The 16,111-nt window shown below is 34.3% G+C and overlaps 3 protein-coding genes and 1 pseudogene across 8 annotated transcripts; 1 reads left to right on the forward strand and 3 right to left on the reverse strand.

Moving 5' to 3' along the window:
- Positions 1–68: 68 nt before the first annotated feature.
- Positions 69–2,257, forward strand: LOC118049681 (protein TRANSPARENT TESTA 16). 3 transcript variants are annotated; one of them, XM_035059741.2, is made up of 6 exons: positions 69–259; positions 1,266–1,332; positions 1,413–1,577; positions 1,710–1,751; positions 1,842–1,883; positions 2,021–2,257. In XM_035059741.2, the coding sequence occupies exons 1-6, from the start codon at positions 72–74 to the stop codon at positions 2,216–2,218; spliced, it is 702 nt and encodes a 233-aa protein (XP_034915632.1). In that variant the 5' UTR covers positions 69–71; the 3' UTR covers positions 2,219–2,257. The 3 variants fall into 3 exon arrangements, with proteins under 3 accessions (XP_034915632.1, XP_073266476.1, XP_073266475.1); XM_073410375.1 differs by having other exon boundaries at positions 1,716–1,751; XM_073410374.1 differs by lacking the exon at positions 1,710–1,751 and having other exon boundaries at positions 72–259.
- A 418-nt stretch (positions 2,258–2,675) lies between these two features.
- On the reverse strand, positions 2,676–4,553 carry LOC118049606 (pentatricopeptide repeat-containing protein At5g08305). Its single transcript, XM_035059644.2, has one exon. The coding sequence runs from the start codon at positions 4,426–4,428 to the stop codon at positions 2,809–2,811; it is 1,620 nt and encodes a 539-aa protein (XP_034915535.1). The 5' UTR covers positions 4,429–4,553; the 3' UTR covers positions 2,676–2,808.
- Positions 4,554–6,458: 1,905 nt separating this feature from the next.
- LOC118049607 (E3 ubiquitin ligase BIG BROTHER-related-like) lies at positions 6,459–10,652 on the reverse strand. 4 transcript variants are annotated; one of them, XM_035059646.2, is made up of 7 exons: positions 10,187–10,652; positions 9,103–9,439; positions 8,871–8,923; positions 7,684–7,725; positions 7,484–7,605; positions 7,303–7,411; positions 6,459–6,883 (listed from the first exon to the last, which is right to left on the reverse strand). In XM_035059646.2, the coding sequence occupies exons 1-7, from the start codon at positions 10,457–10,459 to the stop codon at positions 6,836–6,838; spliced, it is 984 nt and encodes a 327-aa protein (XP_034915537.1). In that variant the 5' UTR covers positions 10,460–10,652; the 3' UTR covers positions 6,459–6,835. The 4 variants fall into 4 exon arrangements, with proteins under 4 accessions (XP_034915537.1, XP_034915536.1, XP_034915539.1 ...); XM_035059645.2 differs by having other exon boundaries at positions 9,100–9,439; XM_035059648.2 differs by having other exon boundaries at positions 8,871–8,917; positions 10,187–10,651.
- A 3,405-nt stretch (positions 10,653–14,057) lies between these two features.
- On the reverse strand, positions 14,058–14,938 carry LOC118049683 (pyrophosphate-energized vacuolar membrane proton pump-like; annotated as a pseudogene).
- Between the last annotated feature and the right edge of the window lie 1,173 nt (positions 14,939–16,111).

Below are 16,111 nucleotides of genomic sequence, written 5' to 3' on the forward strand. Positions count from 1 at the left end.
AGGTTTGTGAGAAAAGAGGGTCACTGACTTCCTTACTTCTGTTCTTTCCCTTAGTAAAAGGCAAAAGAATTATGGGGCGTGGAAAGATAGCCATTAGGAGGATTGAGAACCAGACAACAAGGCAAGTCACCTTCTCAAAGCGTCGAGCTGGGCTTTTGAAGAAGACTCATGAACTTTCAGTGCTATGTGATGCTCAAATCGGGCTCATCATCTTTTCCAGCACCGGAAAGTTGTGTCAGTACTGCACCGAGGGTTTGAGGTCCTCTATTCATCACTACTCACTACCATTCCAAACTTTATTTTTCTTAGCTTTTGTTCTTTGTGTTAACACTGGTTTTTTATGCTCTTCTTACTTGATTTTTCTTACAATGTTGGACCCCTTCTGGTTCCATATAAAAATTACTTCTTCTTTTCCTTTTTTGTTTCGTTATGTTTTTGTTTCTTAGATGTTCTAGTACCCGATCTTCATGATTTTCTTCATTTGATGACTTGAATCTGTTTCATACATAGAAGGCCCTTTTTGTTCCCAGCATTCTGATCCAACTGATAAATACCAGCCCCATAACTTTCATTAAAGATTTTAATTGACCAGCATGAGTATGACTTGACTTTCTGTGCAAGCTTCTGACAAACTAGGGTTTTCCACCGTCGAAGTGTTTTCTTTTCTTTCCCTACTTTTTCCTTCGTGGGCAGCTTATCTTTGATGCCATTTTTTCCCTTTCAATACCAGTTCAAGATCTTGTAAATTGATCATCCTAAGGAATGATTGGGTTTCTTAATTTTCTGTAAATTATGATCTAGCTAGTCCTGAAAAAAGAGTTGGAAATCCAACCAACTTTCTACCTATGATGACCACAATCATGCATCGTTTAATAAATATATCAACTTCTGATTGTTAATTTTCTTCTGTTCTATAGAGTTCATCTTAGTCAAGGAGAGGAAAAAAGTACAGAATGTGCATGAAATGTGTGGAATATATGTTACCTCAGTCTCAGATCATCACTGGTTGGTTATGATTGCAGTCCCTTGATGAGGTCATTAATTAATATTTATATAAGAAGGAAAAAAGTAGCTTGCGGTGTCCCTTAAATTGGGAGTCATTTTTCAATTCCCATTCTTTAGAACTGCCTTAAATCAATTCCCTTATATAGTCAGAAAGAGAGAACAGACTGAACCCTTGTCCATGGTGGTGATGTTTTAGTACCATATAATTATAAAATCACGCGCACATTTTTCATATGACAAGAATAATTAATGTGTTGCAGGATGGAGCAACTCATAGAGAGGTACCAGAAGATGTCTGGAACTCGCATTCCTGAGCACGATAGCCGGGTAAAACTAATATTCTCAACGGAAATGAAGTTTTCAGATGAATTTTACATTTGATGGTCTTTTCCCTTCTTAATTCTTAGGAACAACTATTTGGAGAATTGGCGATGCTGAGGAACGAGACTCGCCGTCTTCAATCTAACATGCGCCGCTATACAGGTGAAGATACGAGCTCTATTCCTTTCGAGGAGTTGGATGAATTAGAACAAGAACTTGAACGCTCGGTTAACAAGGTCCGATATCGCAAGGTAACTAAACAATCCAGCAATGGTGAGAAAAAGTATGCCTTACATTTTTTTGAAGTCAACTCTTGTGATATGAATTCCTAGATTTTTATCCTTCTAAAGTTGTTTATACATGTTTCTTTCATTTTCATGCAGAATGAGCTCCTGCACCAGCAGCTGGAAAATCTTCGCAGGAAGGTGAGTCTCTTAGTCTCAAAAACACAATCCCACTTTGATGCACATTAACTCTGCAGCAGGATCTGATTTTACTGTTGTTGTAACTGTTAGGAGCGTATGTTGGAGGAGGAAAACAGCAATATGTACCGCTGGGTAAGGGTTTTTTCCCCCTTATGTTTCATCGAGGGACTTTTTAGCTGCTGGAATCTTGTGAATTATACAGTCTAGACCATCTAATTTCTTACCTCCGTTGTGTAATCTTTTTGTTTGGTTGATGCATGATATTTTAGATTCAGGAGCATCGCGTAGCGCTGGAATATCAGCAGGCAGCGATGGAAGCAAAGCCGGTGGAGCCTCAGCAAGTCCTGGATCAATTCCCATTCTGTGGAGAACCTAGTAGTGTGCTGCAGCTTTCAACCATCTCTCATCAAATTGACCCGTACCATCTTCAGCTTGCTCAACCCTGCCTTCAAGGTTCCAGTGTCTAGGTGAGGAAAGAATGGCTAGTGAGAGTAACAATATCAGCCTTTGCTGCTGTTTCCCTTTTATAACTCGAGTTGTTTTGTGATTTGTGCAGATCAAATTGTCAGATTTGGAGAAGGGCTTCTCACATGGAAGTGTTGGGCATAGTACCTATAATATTTTAATTCGCCATGTTTTTAAGACAGACTTAATTCCTGCTTAATATTCCTTTGTATGTTTGCACTACTGTCTTAAGATGCACTTTATCTTGAAACTATGGTTTTATTTTATGAAGAATGGTGCTGTGTTTCTGATCCAACTCTTTTTTCTCTATGGCCCTAGCGTAAGGAAGGGGTAAATGAATTCTGTAATAACTTGGGAGTTAAGACAGTGTTTGTTTAGTGGCCTAGAGGGATATGAAATTAGACTTTGACAGTTGTGCTCTTCTGTTAGTTAATTGAAGAGTTCCAGAGGGGAAAGAGAACCCTGTGGTTAAGAAAACGGAGAGAATGGTAGTGGCAGGCAACCAAGAAAAGTAGCAAATTCTGCACAGAAGAACCACCATTTAGAATTTTAGCAACCTGAATAAGATTTATTTAAAGAAGAATTAAGTAACTCAAATACCCTCTATACCATACAAACAGTGTTCTTGGCCTTCCTTAAGAACACCAAATTGCATTTGGCTTGCAATAAAACTTAGCATTGTATAAATTTGCTCTGAGCTAGGATGTGATTTATCATGTGCAATGAATCTATGATGAGCTCCAGACATCTCGAGAAAACTATACCCAGGAGTCTTCTTCACCCCTCTACGCTCCATGGCTTCTCTCATGATTCTTGCTTCATCCCAGCGTCTGCCAATTGCATAAACATTTGACAGGCCAACGTATCTACCATCATGCTCTGGATCTAACTCAATAAGCTTCTTCCCTATTAATTCTGCAAGATCTAATTTTCCATGGTTCATGCATCCACTAAGTAAAGCACCTAACATTGAAGCCGTCGGTTCAACTGGCATTTGACACAAAAACTGATATGCCTCCGCCACTTGACCAGCTCGAGCCATAACATCCACCATACAAGCATAATGCTCAGTCTTTGGTGTCATGCAATTTTTGCCAAGACCCTCGAAGAAACACGAAGCTTGCTTTACTAATCCACCATGAGCACAAGCACTCAACAAGCACAGAAACGTGATCTCATCCGGTTTAATCCCAGCTATTTGCATCTCTGTATACAAATCAAGCGATTCCTTAACCAAACCATGAGTTGCAAGCCCTCCAATCATAGCATTCCAAATTAACACATCGCTCTTTCTCAGCGAGACCCCACGAAACACAGCGAAAGCCTCCTCAACTGCCCCACATTTTGCATACATGTCAATAAGAGAAGTCCGCAAAACCAAATTTAATTCGAACCCATTATCAACCAAATATTGATGCATCATCCTCCCTTTATCAAGAGCGCCCAAATGAGCACAAGCACATAGCACACTAACCATAGTAACCTCATTAGCCTTGGGGCCTGAAGTTCGCATCTTCTCAAAAACTGCCATTGCATCCCCGTAATTCCCACTTTTAGCATACCCATCAATTAAACAACTCCATGACCTAACATCTCTTTCAGGCATCAAATCAAACAAACCACGCGCCAAATCCAAATATCCACACTTTGCATAACCGTCAACCATCGAATTCCACGACACCAAGTTCTTCACAGGGGTTCCATCAAACACCTTCCGAGCATACACGATATCACCACAAGAACCATACATATGAATCAAAGAATTAGCAACAAACCTATCTATCTCAAACCCAGATTTTATTACATGCCCATGAATTGAAACCCCTAGTTCTTTCCTTAAAAGTCGCGATGTCGCCTTAGCAAGAAAAGGGTATGTTAAATGATCAGGGTAGATTCCAACTTGCAACATTTTGACAAAAACTGAGATGGATTTATTTGGGTTCTTGCTCTTTGAATAACCCCTAATGACTGAGTTCCATTCAAAGATAGTTGGGTTTTGGAGATTTAACAAAGCCCTGTAAGAATAATCAGTGTTGTTTGAATCAGATAAAGCAGAGAAAGAAACGATTCTTGACATAAAAAGGTCATCTTGAGAGAGGCCTAAGGTGATTACTAGCGCATGAAGCTGGTTCAATTGTAGCATTGATTTGCATTTATCAAGGAAGGTGATTAGGGTTCTGTTTAAAATTAGATTAGGATTTCTAAGTAACATGATGAAGGATCCAACATTTACAGGGAAGTGAAGGCCTGAAAAGCCTCAAGCTTGTAAGAACATTATTTTATTTTTACAGGCTCGGAAGAAAAGCGAGTCCAAGGCAACTTGGTCCGACCTCTTTGATATAAAAATTCGGTTCTTATCCAACCTGATGGGAGACCGGTCCGAGCAACTTCCCGTCTTCTCCAAACTGTATTTTTATGAACAGTTAAAAGAAGAAGAAAAGACAATTTTTTGTTTTTATGATAAATTTAGTTTGTGCTCTTTTTTTTTTTCTTTCTAAATAGATAAATTAAACAATATTTTATCAAATCAAATATTTATTTGATGTCAAGATATTTTTTTAACATTGTGAATATAATGTAGCATGCAAATCTAAACTCATCATCAGGCTTCAATTGTATGAACACGGGAACGGTGAAGTTGAAAAAAAAAAAAAAAAAGGTTAGTGTCTGAAACGAATAATTGTTCCAAGTACAAAAAAAAAAAAAAAAAAATTGGGCTAGAGTTAGTTGCTTTGTATCAATCCAAGTGTAATGCCATTAAGAATGAATAGTGTTTTACATTACTTCTTTAGTTTATTTTCCTAGATTATTGTCTCGTGAGTTGAATTAATTTTTTTTAATACGTTTTAAAATATTGATATAATAAATTATTGAAATGATATTTTTTTAAAAAATATTAAAACGATAATATATTTGACGATTAGTGTTAACCTTATTAAATCTGAATCAAGTTAATAAGATTGTAATAACTTTATAAAAAAATAAAAATAAATTACGAAAATTAGTTTTTAATTAGCTCAATATTAAAAGAAATTTTTTAAAAATAAAAATAAAAAAAGAATTAAAAAAACTATTCATGTCAACTCAAGTTAATCTACCAAACTTGCGACTTGGATCATGTGACTAGAATAAACCTATAAAAAACAAACAAATTTTTTTTATAAAGATCAATTCCCAACTAATCTAATATTGAAAGATAAAATTAAAAAAAAATCAATAAAAAAAAAATTAAAAAAAAACAACTTAAATTAACTCGAAGCTAACTTGATAAATACACAACTTAAATCATAAGATCGAAATAACTTCATAAAAAAAGAAAAAAAAAAAAAAGGCTATGAAACTCCATTTCTAACAAATCTAGTGTTGAAGATTGAAATCAAAGAAAAAAAACTAAATACATGAGATTGGAATAATTTCAAAGAAAACAAATTAAAAAAAAATTTATAAAACTCAATTCTCAATTATCTTAATATTAAAGAATGAAATTAAAAAAAAAAAAAAAAAAATTGAAGGTGAGGATAAAGTACATTGTGACAAAAATAATGCTAAATAGAGTTGTTGGAGGATAAAATATTAAAAAAAATCAATAAAAATAAACTAAGTTAACCTGAATCAACCTGTTAAACTCAGAGTTATAAAATTAGAATAATTCTTTAGAAAGCAACATAAAAAAAATATTATAAAACTCAATTTCAAACTAATTTAATATTAAAAAAAAAAATAATAACTTGAATGAACTAAAAAAGTAACTTATAAGATTGAGCTTTATTATTGTATAATTATAATAATAATGACAACGTGTAATCGTGTATGCGGAGGCTTTGGGCTAATGATTGATGTTAACTCGTAAAGTTTTAGGCCTCTTCTCAACCTGTCAGTTCAAGATTTGAGCAGCGACATCATCTCTATCTTTCCATACATTTCATGTAGGCATAACCTAAGTCCAATCCTATCAGGTTGCTTGCTTTCAAGTTTTACCCCATCATTCATGTCATGTTACATGGAGCAAGGTGTAGAGTTGCCAACAAATTCATGGTATGGATAGAGCTTGTTAAGATCATTGCCTTTGTTGGCTAGACAGCAAATTCCCTGGAGATTCCCATTTTGTTCTTGCAAGGAACCTTACACCAAGCAGAAAATCTAAAAGAGTACAATAGCATAACTGCTCCGTAGTATAGTATTATTCGTTCAATACAATCGACTGGTCGATTGTATGGAGCTGAAAACAAGAAAGGAAGTGGGGAAGATAAACCCAATTAAATAGGATAGATTTGTTATTCAATTTGGCAGGGTGAGGCCATATTCATTTGAAAGGAAGATTCTGCGAAAAAATAAACAAAACCCGGGTTTTGCTATAAAAAAAACTAAATCTATGAGACCATATTCATCCCTGAAGTTCTGCTATAGAGGCCACACAGTAACGTAAAAAGAAACCAATTTGTAGGGTTGGCTTCTTACATGGACACAGAGGATGAATTAATACAAACATGCGCACCTGGGCATTTCCCCTATTGGGAAATGGCATACAAGTTGGCACGACAATCATGCAAGTGGTGCACACATCGGTCTACTTTTCTTTTTAACCATGACTAGTAGAAGAGGATGGTCCCCAAGAAATGCTAGCTGTGCGCAGCAGTGGAGACCTCGGTGCTGCAAACAGGACAGACCTGCAGTCATAAGGAAAATATTAAGCAATAGATTCATACTATCCTTCAAACTGTAATTACAAAAATATGTTGTTGGTCTAAAGCAAGATCCCTTAAACAAATGATTGGTGCATGCATCACTTTAAAATAGGCGCCCTTGAACATATGGTTTGTTCCAATTCTTTACGTGTGTGATTGAAAAGGAAAAAGGTTTATTTATTCTTTATCGATAGCTAACAAATTATGTACGATGTAGTGAAGTGAAAACAAAAGCAAAGACGAAAACAGTTGAGACATGTTGAGATAACCAAGTGCTGTTAGGTTGGTAGGGTAAGAATTTCAGTCACCAGAAAGAAGTTTGAAGCAAGACAAGAAAGATAAAAAAGGACAAAGGCAAGTAACTACACCAAGTTCACACACACACACAAAAAAAAAATTACCTTGTTTATTTTCAACCAATTGTTTATGCACTCTGAATGGTAAGAATGCTTGCATGATAGCAGAGTCAGAGTTTCACCATCCTCGTAATCCAAACGACATATGACACAGCTGAAACACAGGCACACATTTCAATCATCACATAACTACAGTTGATAAAGAAAATTGGGCATTTGTGCTTACGAATCATTGCTTCCATTCTGACTGCTTCCTGCCTTGTAGTTTATCGAAGGCAAAGAAGCAATTATATCAGCTGAAAGGCCTCTGCTTTCAATTCCAACAACTTCACCCAATGCAAGCAACTCCTGAGATAAATGAATCGCACAATAAGAAATAAAGTAACGTAGAAGCATCATGGGAACACTCAGTCCAAGCCAGCTTACCTCATATGAAAGTTCATCTGGATCAACCTCCTCCCATGTTTCCTGGTCAATAAGAAGCCAATTAAGCCCCATAGGGAACAATAGAATTAATTAGGAAAGGAAAATTAGAGGACTCAACACAAAAATTTGCATTTACATGCCCACTCAACCAATAAAAACCTGAGGAAAAGCTAAAAAAAGGAACAAACCTAAACCGATAGCATCCTTCCATGGAGATTAAAACACCCATATTAAAGTTGTGGACTAGAGAATACCACTTAATAGACTGGAAATTTAACAAGAAAAGAAATGGCTAATGAAACACCTCTAGACTGGCAAGACACTTGGATGTCATAAAAGCATTTGCAGGCCTGCAGCTAAAATGAAAACTAGAGCAAGACAATAACCTAAATCAAGCAAACCGCTGAATCATATTATCTTTGACAAAGAGCAAGCAGAAAGCCATTTGTAGTGCTCCATGACTATTTGCTTCAACAAAAAAGGAAAATGTCAGAATTAAAAGTCTTTTGGTAGCATCATGCAAGCCAAACCTTGGCTGAACAATTGCACAGTTCTTAGTTCATCAAGTTGCTCTGCACCACAATGGTATCTACCCTTCTCCTCTTGTTATACCTAACCTTTTACTTCATTGACAACAACCCCTTAAGAAGTGCCAGTCGGAGCAGTCCCCGAGCTCCTATACTATAGCAACAACCTAAGTTGTTGTAAGCGTAGCTTGTGATTACTTTTCAGTTTCCATATAGTATTTCAGGCTTATAGACTTGGTTTAGATTAATTTAGTTCTTCTAATAGTTACCTGAAATGATTTTTTGCATGTGCACATAATGCATGTCAGCAGCAGCAGTTAGAACTGTTTTGAGAACACAACAAAAACCATCAAAGAGGGCTCACTAAAAAATAATCATTGATATCAACTTCATGATTGTGAAATCGACTGCTCACCTTTCCAATACTAGTATCACTAAACTAAGGGGCATATTACTTAGGAAAAATATACACAGCTTAGGTTTATATATAATCCATTGCTTGTACCCGCAAAAACACAATGCCAAAGTCACTTTCACAGACTACAGTCAAGGAAATTTGTAATAGCATGACATACCATAGAGCCAAATTGTTAAACTGAAATCCTTACTATGCCAAAAAGGTAGGAAGAAAATAATATACCAAGTTACAGATAGTGATACCTGAGAATTATCCCCAAGATCTTCTTCGCTATCCTCCTCAGCGTCTCCTGTAACTACAAGCTATTAGCAAAAGAAGCAGAGTTGCATAACACACGCAGACCACAGAAAGACCGACTGGCATAAGAAACAACACTCATTCATTCACAAAAAACGAAAAAGAAAAGAAAAGATGGGCACCAACAAAAAGACATTTAAAAACAATAGTTCCTTTTATACTTTTCAAACTTACTACCATTTAAGCTAGCAAGGGCCAGCAGTCTAGCAGCTATGTCCCTTTCTTCAGCTTCCTGCAAGGCTCGAGCATAGGCCTCGTCACTGGAATACACGGAAGGGTCAATTTCAACTTCGGTATTATCATCTCTATTGTCAGCATGAGCATGCACGTCAAGTGCATCACCATCCACATCTGTGTCATTGTCTCCATCAGTCTCATCATCATCATCATCTCCATCAGTCTCATCATCGGGATCACCAAAATCAACCCCATAGTCATGTAAATAACTTCCAGCTTCCCAACTTCCATAATCACTCCCATCATTATTCATTCTTAGCATCATGTATGCTCTTTCCTACTCCATGATCAAGCACATCAGATCAGACGGTTAGAAGAAAAGGATAACCATAGTAAGAGAAGTAAAGAACATAACCAAATTTCTTGGTTAGAGAAACCAAAGGCTAAAACTTGATAATAATGCCTCTATGGAAAAACAGAATCAACTGAGCCAATTCATCACATTAGAAAAGAACTTAACTAAATGTTTTGCTGATTGAAACTTGAGTGTATTTTCATAATTAATAACATAACTACGCCAAACAAGCAAGCACCAAATCATTTCAAAGTTTACTCCATTTGGGTTCTCAAACGCAAGAAACTAAAATCCAAACAGCATTTCCCCCTTGATTTATCAAAATACGAAAAAGCCATTAAAATTCAAATTTTGATGATATAGAAACGTCTATTCAAGAGATTATAACACCAATTATAAAGACCCAAGAACCTAAAAACTGAAATTCATCTCTTTGGCTAAGCCAAAAGTGAAAATAACACCCGCTAAAACTCAAATTGAAAATCCAAACTTTCACTCAAGTTTTCACATAGCACAAAAAATAACAAAAACCCACCAATCACTCGGGTCCAATAACCTAAAAACCCAATTCATTTCCTCAACTGAAACCAAAATTCAAACTTTAACAAAAAAAAAATGACTGTGAGATCAAAAAACAACAAGAACCCCCAAACCATAGAGACCCAAGAAGCTAAAAAAACCAATCCATTTCAATAAAAAAGATAAAAACATTGAGAAAAAGGAAGAGACCTGTTCTTGAAGGGTCCTGGCAAGAGCAAGGTCAGCATCAACTTGACTAAGATTGGTGAATGGAGTTCTTCCTGAAGTCTGACTTTGAGGACCACCACCCTCTCTCTCTCCTTCACCTTCACCTTCACCTTCACCTCCTCCTCCTCCTCCTCCTCCTTGTTGCTGTTGTTGTTCTTCATTAGAACTCAAATTTGGGTTCTCTTCAAGTTGTTGTTCACTGTTGGTGTTGTCTTTTGAGTCTCCTGAACCTAATTTGGTGTTGTTGTCGTCCATTATTGTCCTTTTCAAGGATTGATTTAACAATCTTGCCGCTGCTGCTGTTTTCGTTAATTAGAGTTTGAGATGCGAAGGGGGTGTTTGATTTTGATCGAATCAAGAATTATTCAAGAATCAGAGAGAGAGAGAGAGAGAGAGAGTTTGATTGCTTTTTGGCGTGGGATTTGTCCAAATACTTGAATACAAAATTAAAACGGATAATTGAAAAGGTAAAGTCCTCGAAGCAATTTCGCCTCTTATTATTTATTATTTATTTTTTAAAATGTTTATAATTGATTTATTTTTATATTTTAAAAACATTTTAAAAAATTAATTTTTTTTAATTTAAATTAATATTTTTTTTAGTATTTTTCAAATTATTTTGATGTGTTATATTAAAAATAATTTTAAAAAAATAAAAAATATTATTTAATATATTTTCAAATAAAAAACACTTTAAAAAAAACCATAACCACACATATAAACAATTAAATTTCACTTTTGGTTTTCGTCATAAAACGTTGGCCATGCCATCTTTAGCCACTTATTCTATTAAATTATTGTAATTGCTATCCATCTCACATAATCTACTTTCCATATTATATTGCATTAATAACAATTATTTGATTTTTTCTTTTAATTTCAACTAAATTTTGACTTTGATAAGAACATTATTTTTATGTAAGACTTTCCAATTACATTATTGTGCGAAAACTAAAAGGAAATCATCATCCATTTATGAAAAAAATTTAACCTCTTTTTTTCAATGATATTGTCAAATAAATATTAAGAAGCTCATTTTAGTTTGAGAAACCAAACCTCAATAAAAGTTTTGCAATCAAAATATTTTTTTTAATTAACCATATGTAATTTGATTTAATGTTTTTTTATTAATATGGGTGTCCGTGTTAGCTTGCGTGTACCTCGACTAATTCCACGGATCCTAAAATTAACGACTATGTAAGCCTCTAGTAACCCCGAGGTTTGTGGAACTCGAATTGATAATTTTTAAAGAGTAAACTTAGAGTCTGACCAGTTAAATTACACCTTTTAGGGTTAATTTGATTTAATGTTAACATGAAAGACATGATGTTAGATAAAGGGCATGTTTGTTTTGGCATTTCAAAAGTATTTTTTTAAAAAAATTAATTTATTTACTTCAAATTAATAATTTTTTATTTTTTTCAGATTATTTTAAAGTACTAAATTTACTGATATTAAAAATAACTTTTTAAAAATAAAAAAATTATTATTTTAATATATTTTTAAAATGAAAAATACTTTAAAAAATAATCATTATCCTATCTTGAACAACTCAAAAAATATATAGATGGTAAAAATTAAGAACTTTAAGTTTAAGAGCCGATTGAAAAACATATCATAAAGTAATGAAGTCAGTCCAAAATAAAATTATTCATTAGGAACAAAACGGAAAACTTGTTGAAAAGGCCAAAATATTTCAGCCATGTCAATTTATGAAAACAGGAGTCTGGTTGCTTGTGGACCGGATAGAAGCGTGTGGATTCCTCAGTCCTTTTAAATGCCCGTCAGTTTAGATAATCAATTTACTACTACTAAATTAAAACACATGCACAACGATTTTATTTTTGGAAATTTTAATGTTTATTTTTTTTGAATAAAAATTATTAGAATTATAAAAGAAATATTTAATAAAAACAATAATACTTTTGTTATTATGTCGCAATTGCACTAAAAAATACAAAAATAATATACTTGGAGTCTGTTTTTTTTTTTTTTTTTTTAATGTAATCATGAGATAATAAAAACAATTTGTGTAGAAAAGCTAAAAACCAAAATTTAAGGAAAAAAAAAAATGCAAATCACAAAGGGCTATACAATAAAAAGACTTGATAATTTTATAAAAACACTACAGTCTTATTCTTAAAAATAATATTTTTAATATATTTTAAAGTTATTATTTTCTTGAAATTTAATTGAAAAAATATATACTGACCCAAATATATAGAAACAAACACTTTACCTAAGAGCATAACACAACCTCGAAAATGGATTACCTTCTCTCATATAAAGATAGATGATTGAAGCATATAATTCTATATATTTAATAGATCGAGCAGTTTCATTAAACTAGTTAACCTTATTGGTGGCTGAATCATTATTGCATGCTGAATTGGAATTGTTTCATAGTTCATTGTTAAGGCCATCAATGGCGTGTAAGAGTTAGCAACCAAAAAAGAAAGAAGAAGAAGAAGAAGAGGAGATTAACAGGACTAAATCATTATTTTATTATGTTTTTTTTATGATGCAAATCTTTTGATCATGTGGTTAAACAACTCTTAATGAAGTAGATAATAACTTAGTTAAAAAATAAAAAAATTAGATTTGATAGAACCATGACTCAAAGGTAACTATATATTTAAGAATCAAATGTATTGAAAAAAATACTTGGACTCAAAGATAAACTTATATCTAAGAACTCTAAGTATGTGAATGACACCACAAATCCAGTTAATCTTCAATAAATCAATATATAATCTTTGTCCTTATAAAAAAATATTGTTTTGCTACAAATAAACAAGAGAAAAATTCATGTTTATTCTTTAACTTACTGCTCATATCTGCAGCTCATAAAAAACATAATATAGTCTCCTCAAATGAACCCCAATATACCTATTTTGAGCTGTAATCTAATAGGTCTAAATTAGTAATAAACTAACATAAATCTAATAATGAAATAAATTAAACCCCTAAACAATGTTTAATGAGATAGAACAAACTTAAATTAAAAATAATTATTAAATATTAAATAAATAAATAACATAGGATAACAAAAAAAAATTCTTTATACTAAAATCCCTTCATGTAATCTGAATCTTCATTTTTTGTATATTTTTGACATATTTCAGTCTTGACTTCAAGAAAATTGTTCTCTTTCATTCAAATGAATTATTAGGTCTACCATATATGACTAGAAATCTTAAGATGCTTAGTCTTCAACCCAATTTAAATGGCAACAAAATTATACATGTAGATCCAAATATGTCCCAGATAGTATATAAAGGTTTAGTTTGATAAATTTGACAAGATTTATCTAGTAATTTATATCCTATAAACTAATATGTTCTTGAATTTTATTTTATTTAAAAGTTTATAATAATATAGTTACATGTATCTATTTTTTTTTTTTTTACAAAATCTCCGCTTGATCTAATATAAAGTTTAAAAGATATGTTTGATTTGGTAAAATTAATTGGAGGATATTTTAATATCAAAATAGGAATTCCTGACATCCAAAGAAAAAGCCATGGCCTCTCAAAGATAAATGTTTGGCATTGAGGTTGAACCTGCTTTTTTGAAAAAATTTTAAATTTTTTTTTTGTTTTTGCTAAAATTGAGTGCGGTTTGTACCTTTTGGATCGTTTTGATGTGATGATATCAAAAATAATTTTTAAAAAATAAAAAAAACATTATTGGCATGCTTTTCGGCACGAAAAGCTATTTGAAAAGCAACCGCTACCACACTCCCAAACACCCTGAAAGAAAAACAAAACGTATATAGCAAAACGTTGCGTAGTTAAAATTAAAATGTGCAACGGTCATCTCCTCTCTTTCAGTTTGAAATAAACCCTAAAGATCATTCTACTTGCAACAATTCCCCTTCCATCAAAGCTTCATTGTCCTCGAGGAAGAAGTGGGGAAACCTAAGAGAGAATTCATTCAGAAACTCCCACATTGTATTTAAAGGTGAAAGATCTTTCCATAGGAACAGAACAAGCTCTGAAGCACCAGCCTCATTGTATTTCTTGGCATTATCCCATGCACTTTCGATGTTGGAAACACAGATGACAGTCTGGACGCCACATATAAAGATCCAGCAAGTAGGAGTGTTAGCATGACAAGTGCACCAGATGGGGTCATTTTTTTTTTTAATTAATCTAGATGTCCGGGCCAGCTTCTACACACCTCGATTAATTCCATAAATTATAAACTTAACGATCATATAAGCCTCCAGTTGGATGGGATCGTCTCCTTGGTAGAAGCCTTAGTAGGGAACATAACACATGCAACATAGTTAGGTTTAGTAGTGCCTTCCATGAAGCCAGGGGTGTTGTTGAATTGCCTGCGAGCTGCCTTAATAAATTTAAGAGCTGAATTTTCCACTCCCTTCAATGTCATGGCAGGAAAGAAATACATAAGCACTGCACCCGCAATCGAACCAATGAAAACGTTAGGATTTAATAGATCAACTGTTGAAATAGATGCATTGCTGATACAAACACCAAAAAAGGCCATGGACACCAGTGTAGCAGATCCAATGGTAAATTCCTTTCCAATGGTAGCATTGGTGTTGCCAACTGCATACAAAGCATTAGTTCTCTCACGAATACAGTGACTCATGCCAACGATATCAATAATTCCCCCAAAATTGTCACTGATCGAATCATAGATCACAACGGCTGATTCAGTAGCAATGGTGCTTAGCATTACAAGAACAGCCACTGCAATGCCATACATTGCCCACAGCTAAAACTAACACAAATGCTAGCTGCAATGGCAAGAACGGAAATGATGGCAGATTTGTATCCCAATACTAGGCCAAAGCTCACATTAGTGGGCAATATGCATTGCTGGTATAATATTTTGTGACAAATTCAATAATGAGACCAGCCCAAAGAACCACAACAACACACAAGAAGAGCTGTCAATTCTTGAAAACTTTGTGGGTTCTGAAGTGGAAACTGGTAAAGGAAGACCGGGGAGCTATCCAACTAACAATGGCAACTGATCCAAAAGTCATCAGAAAAATGGAGATGATTAGTGATTCTTTCGGTGCTGGTTCAATTTCCTTCACAACCTTGGTCTCAATGAGAGTCAGTTGCAAATAAAATGGTTATAAGACAAACCATAATATCCACAGAATTGACAATGTGAGAGTATAAAATTGGAGTCAATGTTGTGATGCACTAAATGCCCCGATGGCAATCAAATCATGATCATATTGAGGAGCATGAGCAGTAGCAACAACAAATAAAGAAATCACATGGACTCCATCATAGATAGCCCGATCCATTGCAGTAAGAATAATAAAGTTATAACAACCTGAACTCCAACAAATCTTGTTAGCTGCAATTCTTGCTTTTGAGACCATACCAAAGAGCTTCTTCACTCGCGCATTGGAAAAGACTTCAAAGATCCAGTTGTTGACATGTTTGTTCCATGAACTTCGGTATCCCTTGGAGATGCAGATTTTGGTTCATCAATAGGTCTCCTTCCAGGACTTATATAGCCTTTGTCAAAAGTTCTAGCACCGATAAGTTTCTTGTTGAGACAGGTCCTTTTCCAGTTGCCAGGGACAACTGACAGACCAGGATCCGATAAACTCCTGTGTTTAAGTCATATATATTCCCCGCTGAAAGAAAATGCATAGGGTTCCTTGTTTGCCTGAATTGTGAGGAGCATGTGTGGCAGCTGCAACAACAATATATGATGGTGGCAAGGGATATCCAGCAGGGGCTGTTGTTTGGATGCCAGATAAGCCATCGAGGGGCGGATGAAGAAACCCAAACTTGGGATTCAAGAAACTGCTATATAATGAAGGCTATGAAGGCATTGATGACTGCATCCCAAACGAAAAAGAATTTGGTGTTGAAGGAGCTGAAGTGGATGCGATAGCAGCAGTACTAGCAG

The sequence above is a fragment of the Populus alba genome, chromosome 7 (assembly GCF_005239225.2).
Source record: "Populus alba chromosome 7, ASM523922v2, whole genome shotgun sequence".
Classification (NCBI taxonomy): Eukaryota; Viridiplantae; Streptophyta; class Magnoliopsida; order Malpighiales; family Salicaceae; genus Populus; species Populus alba.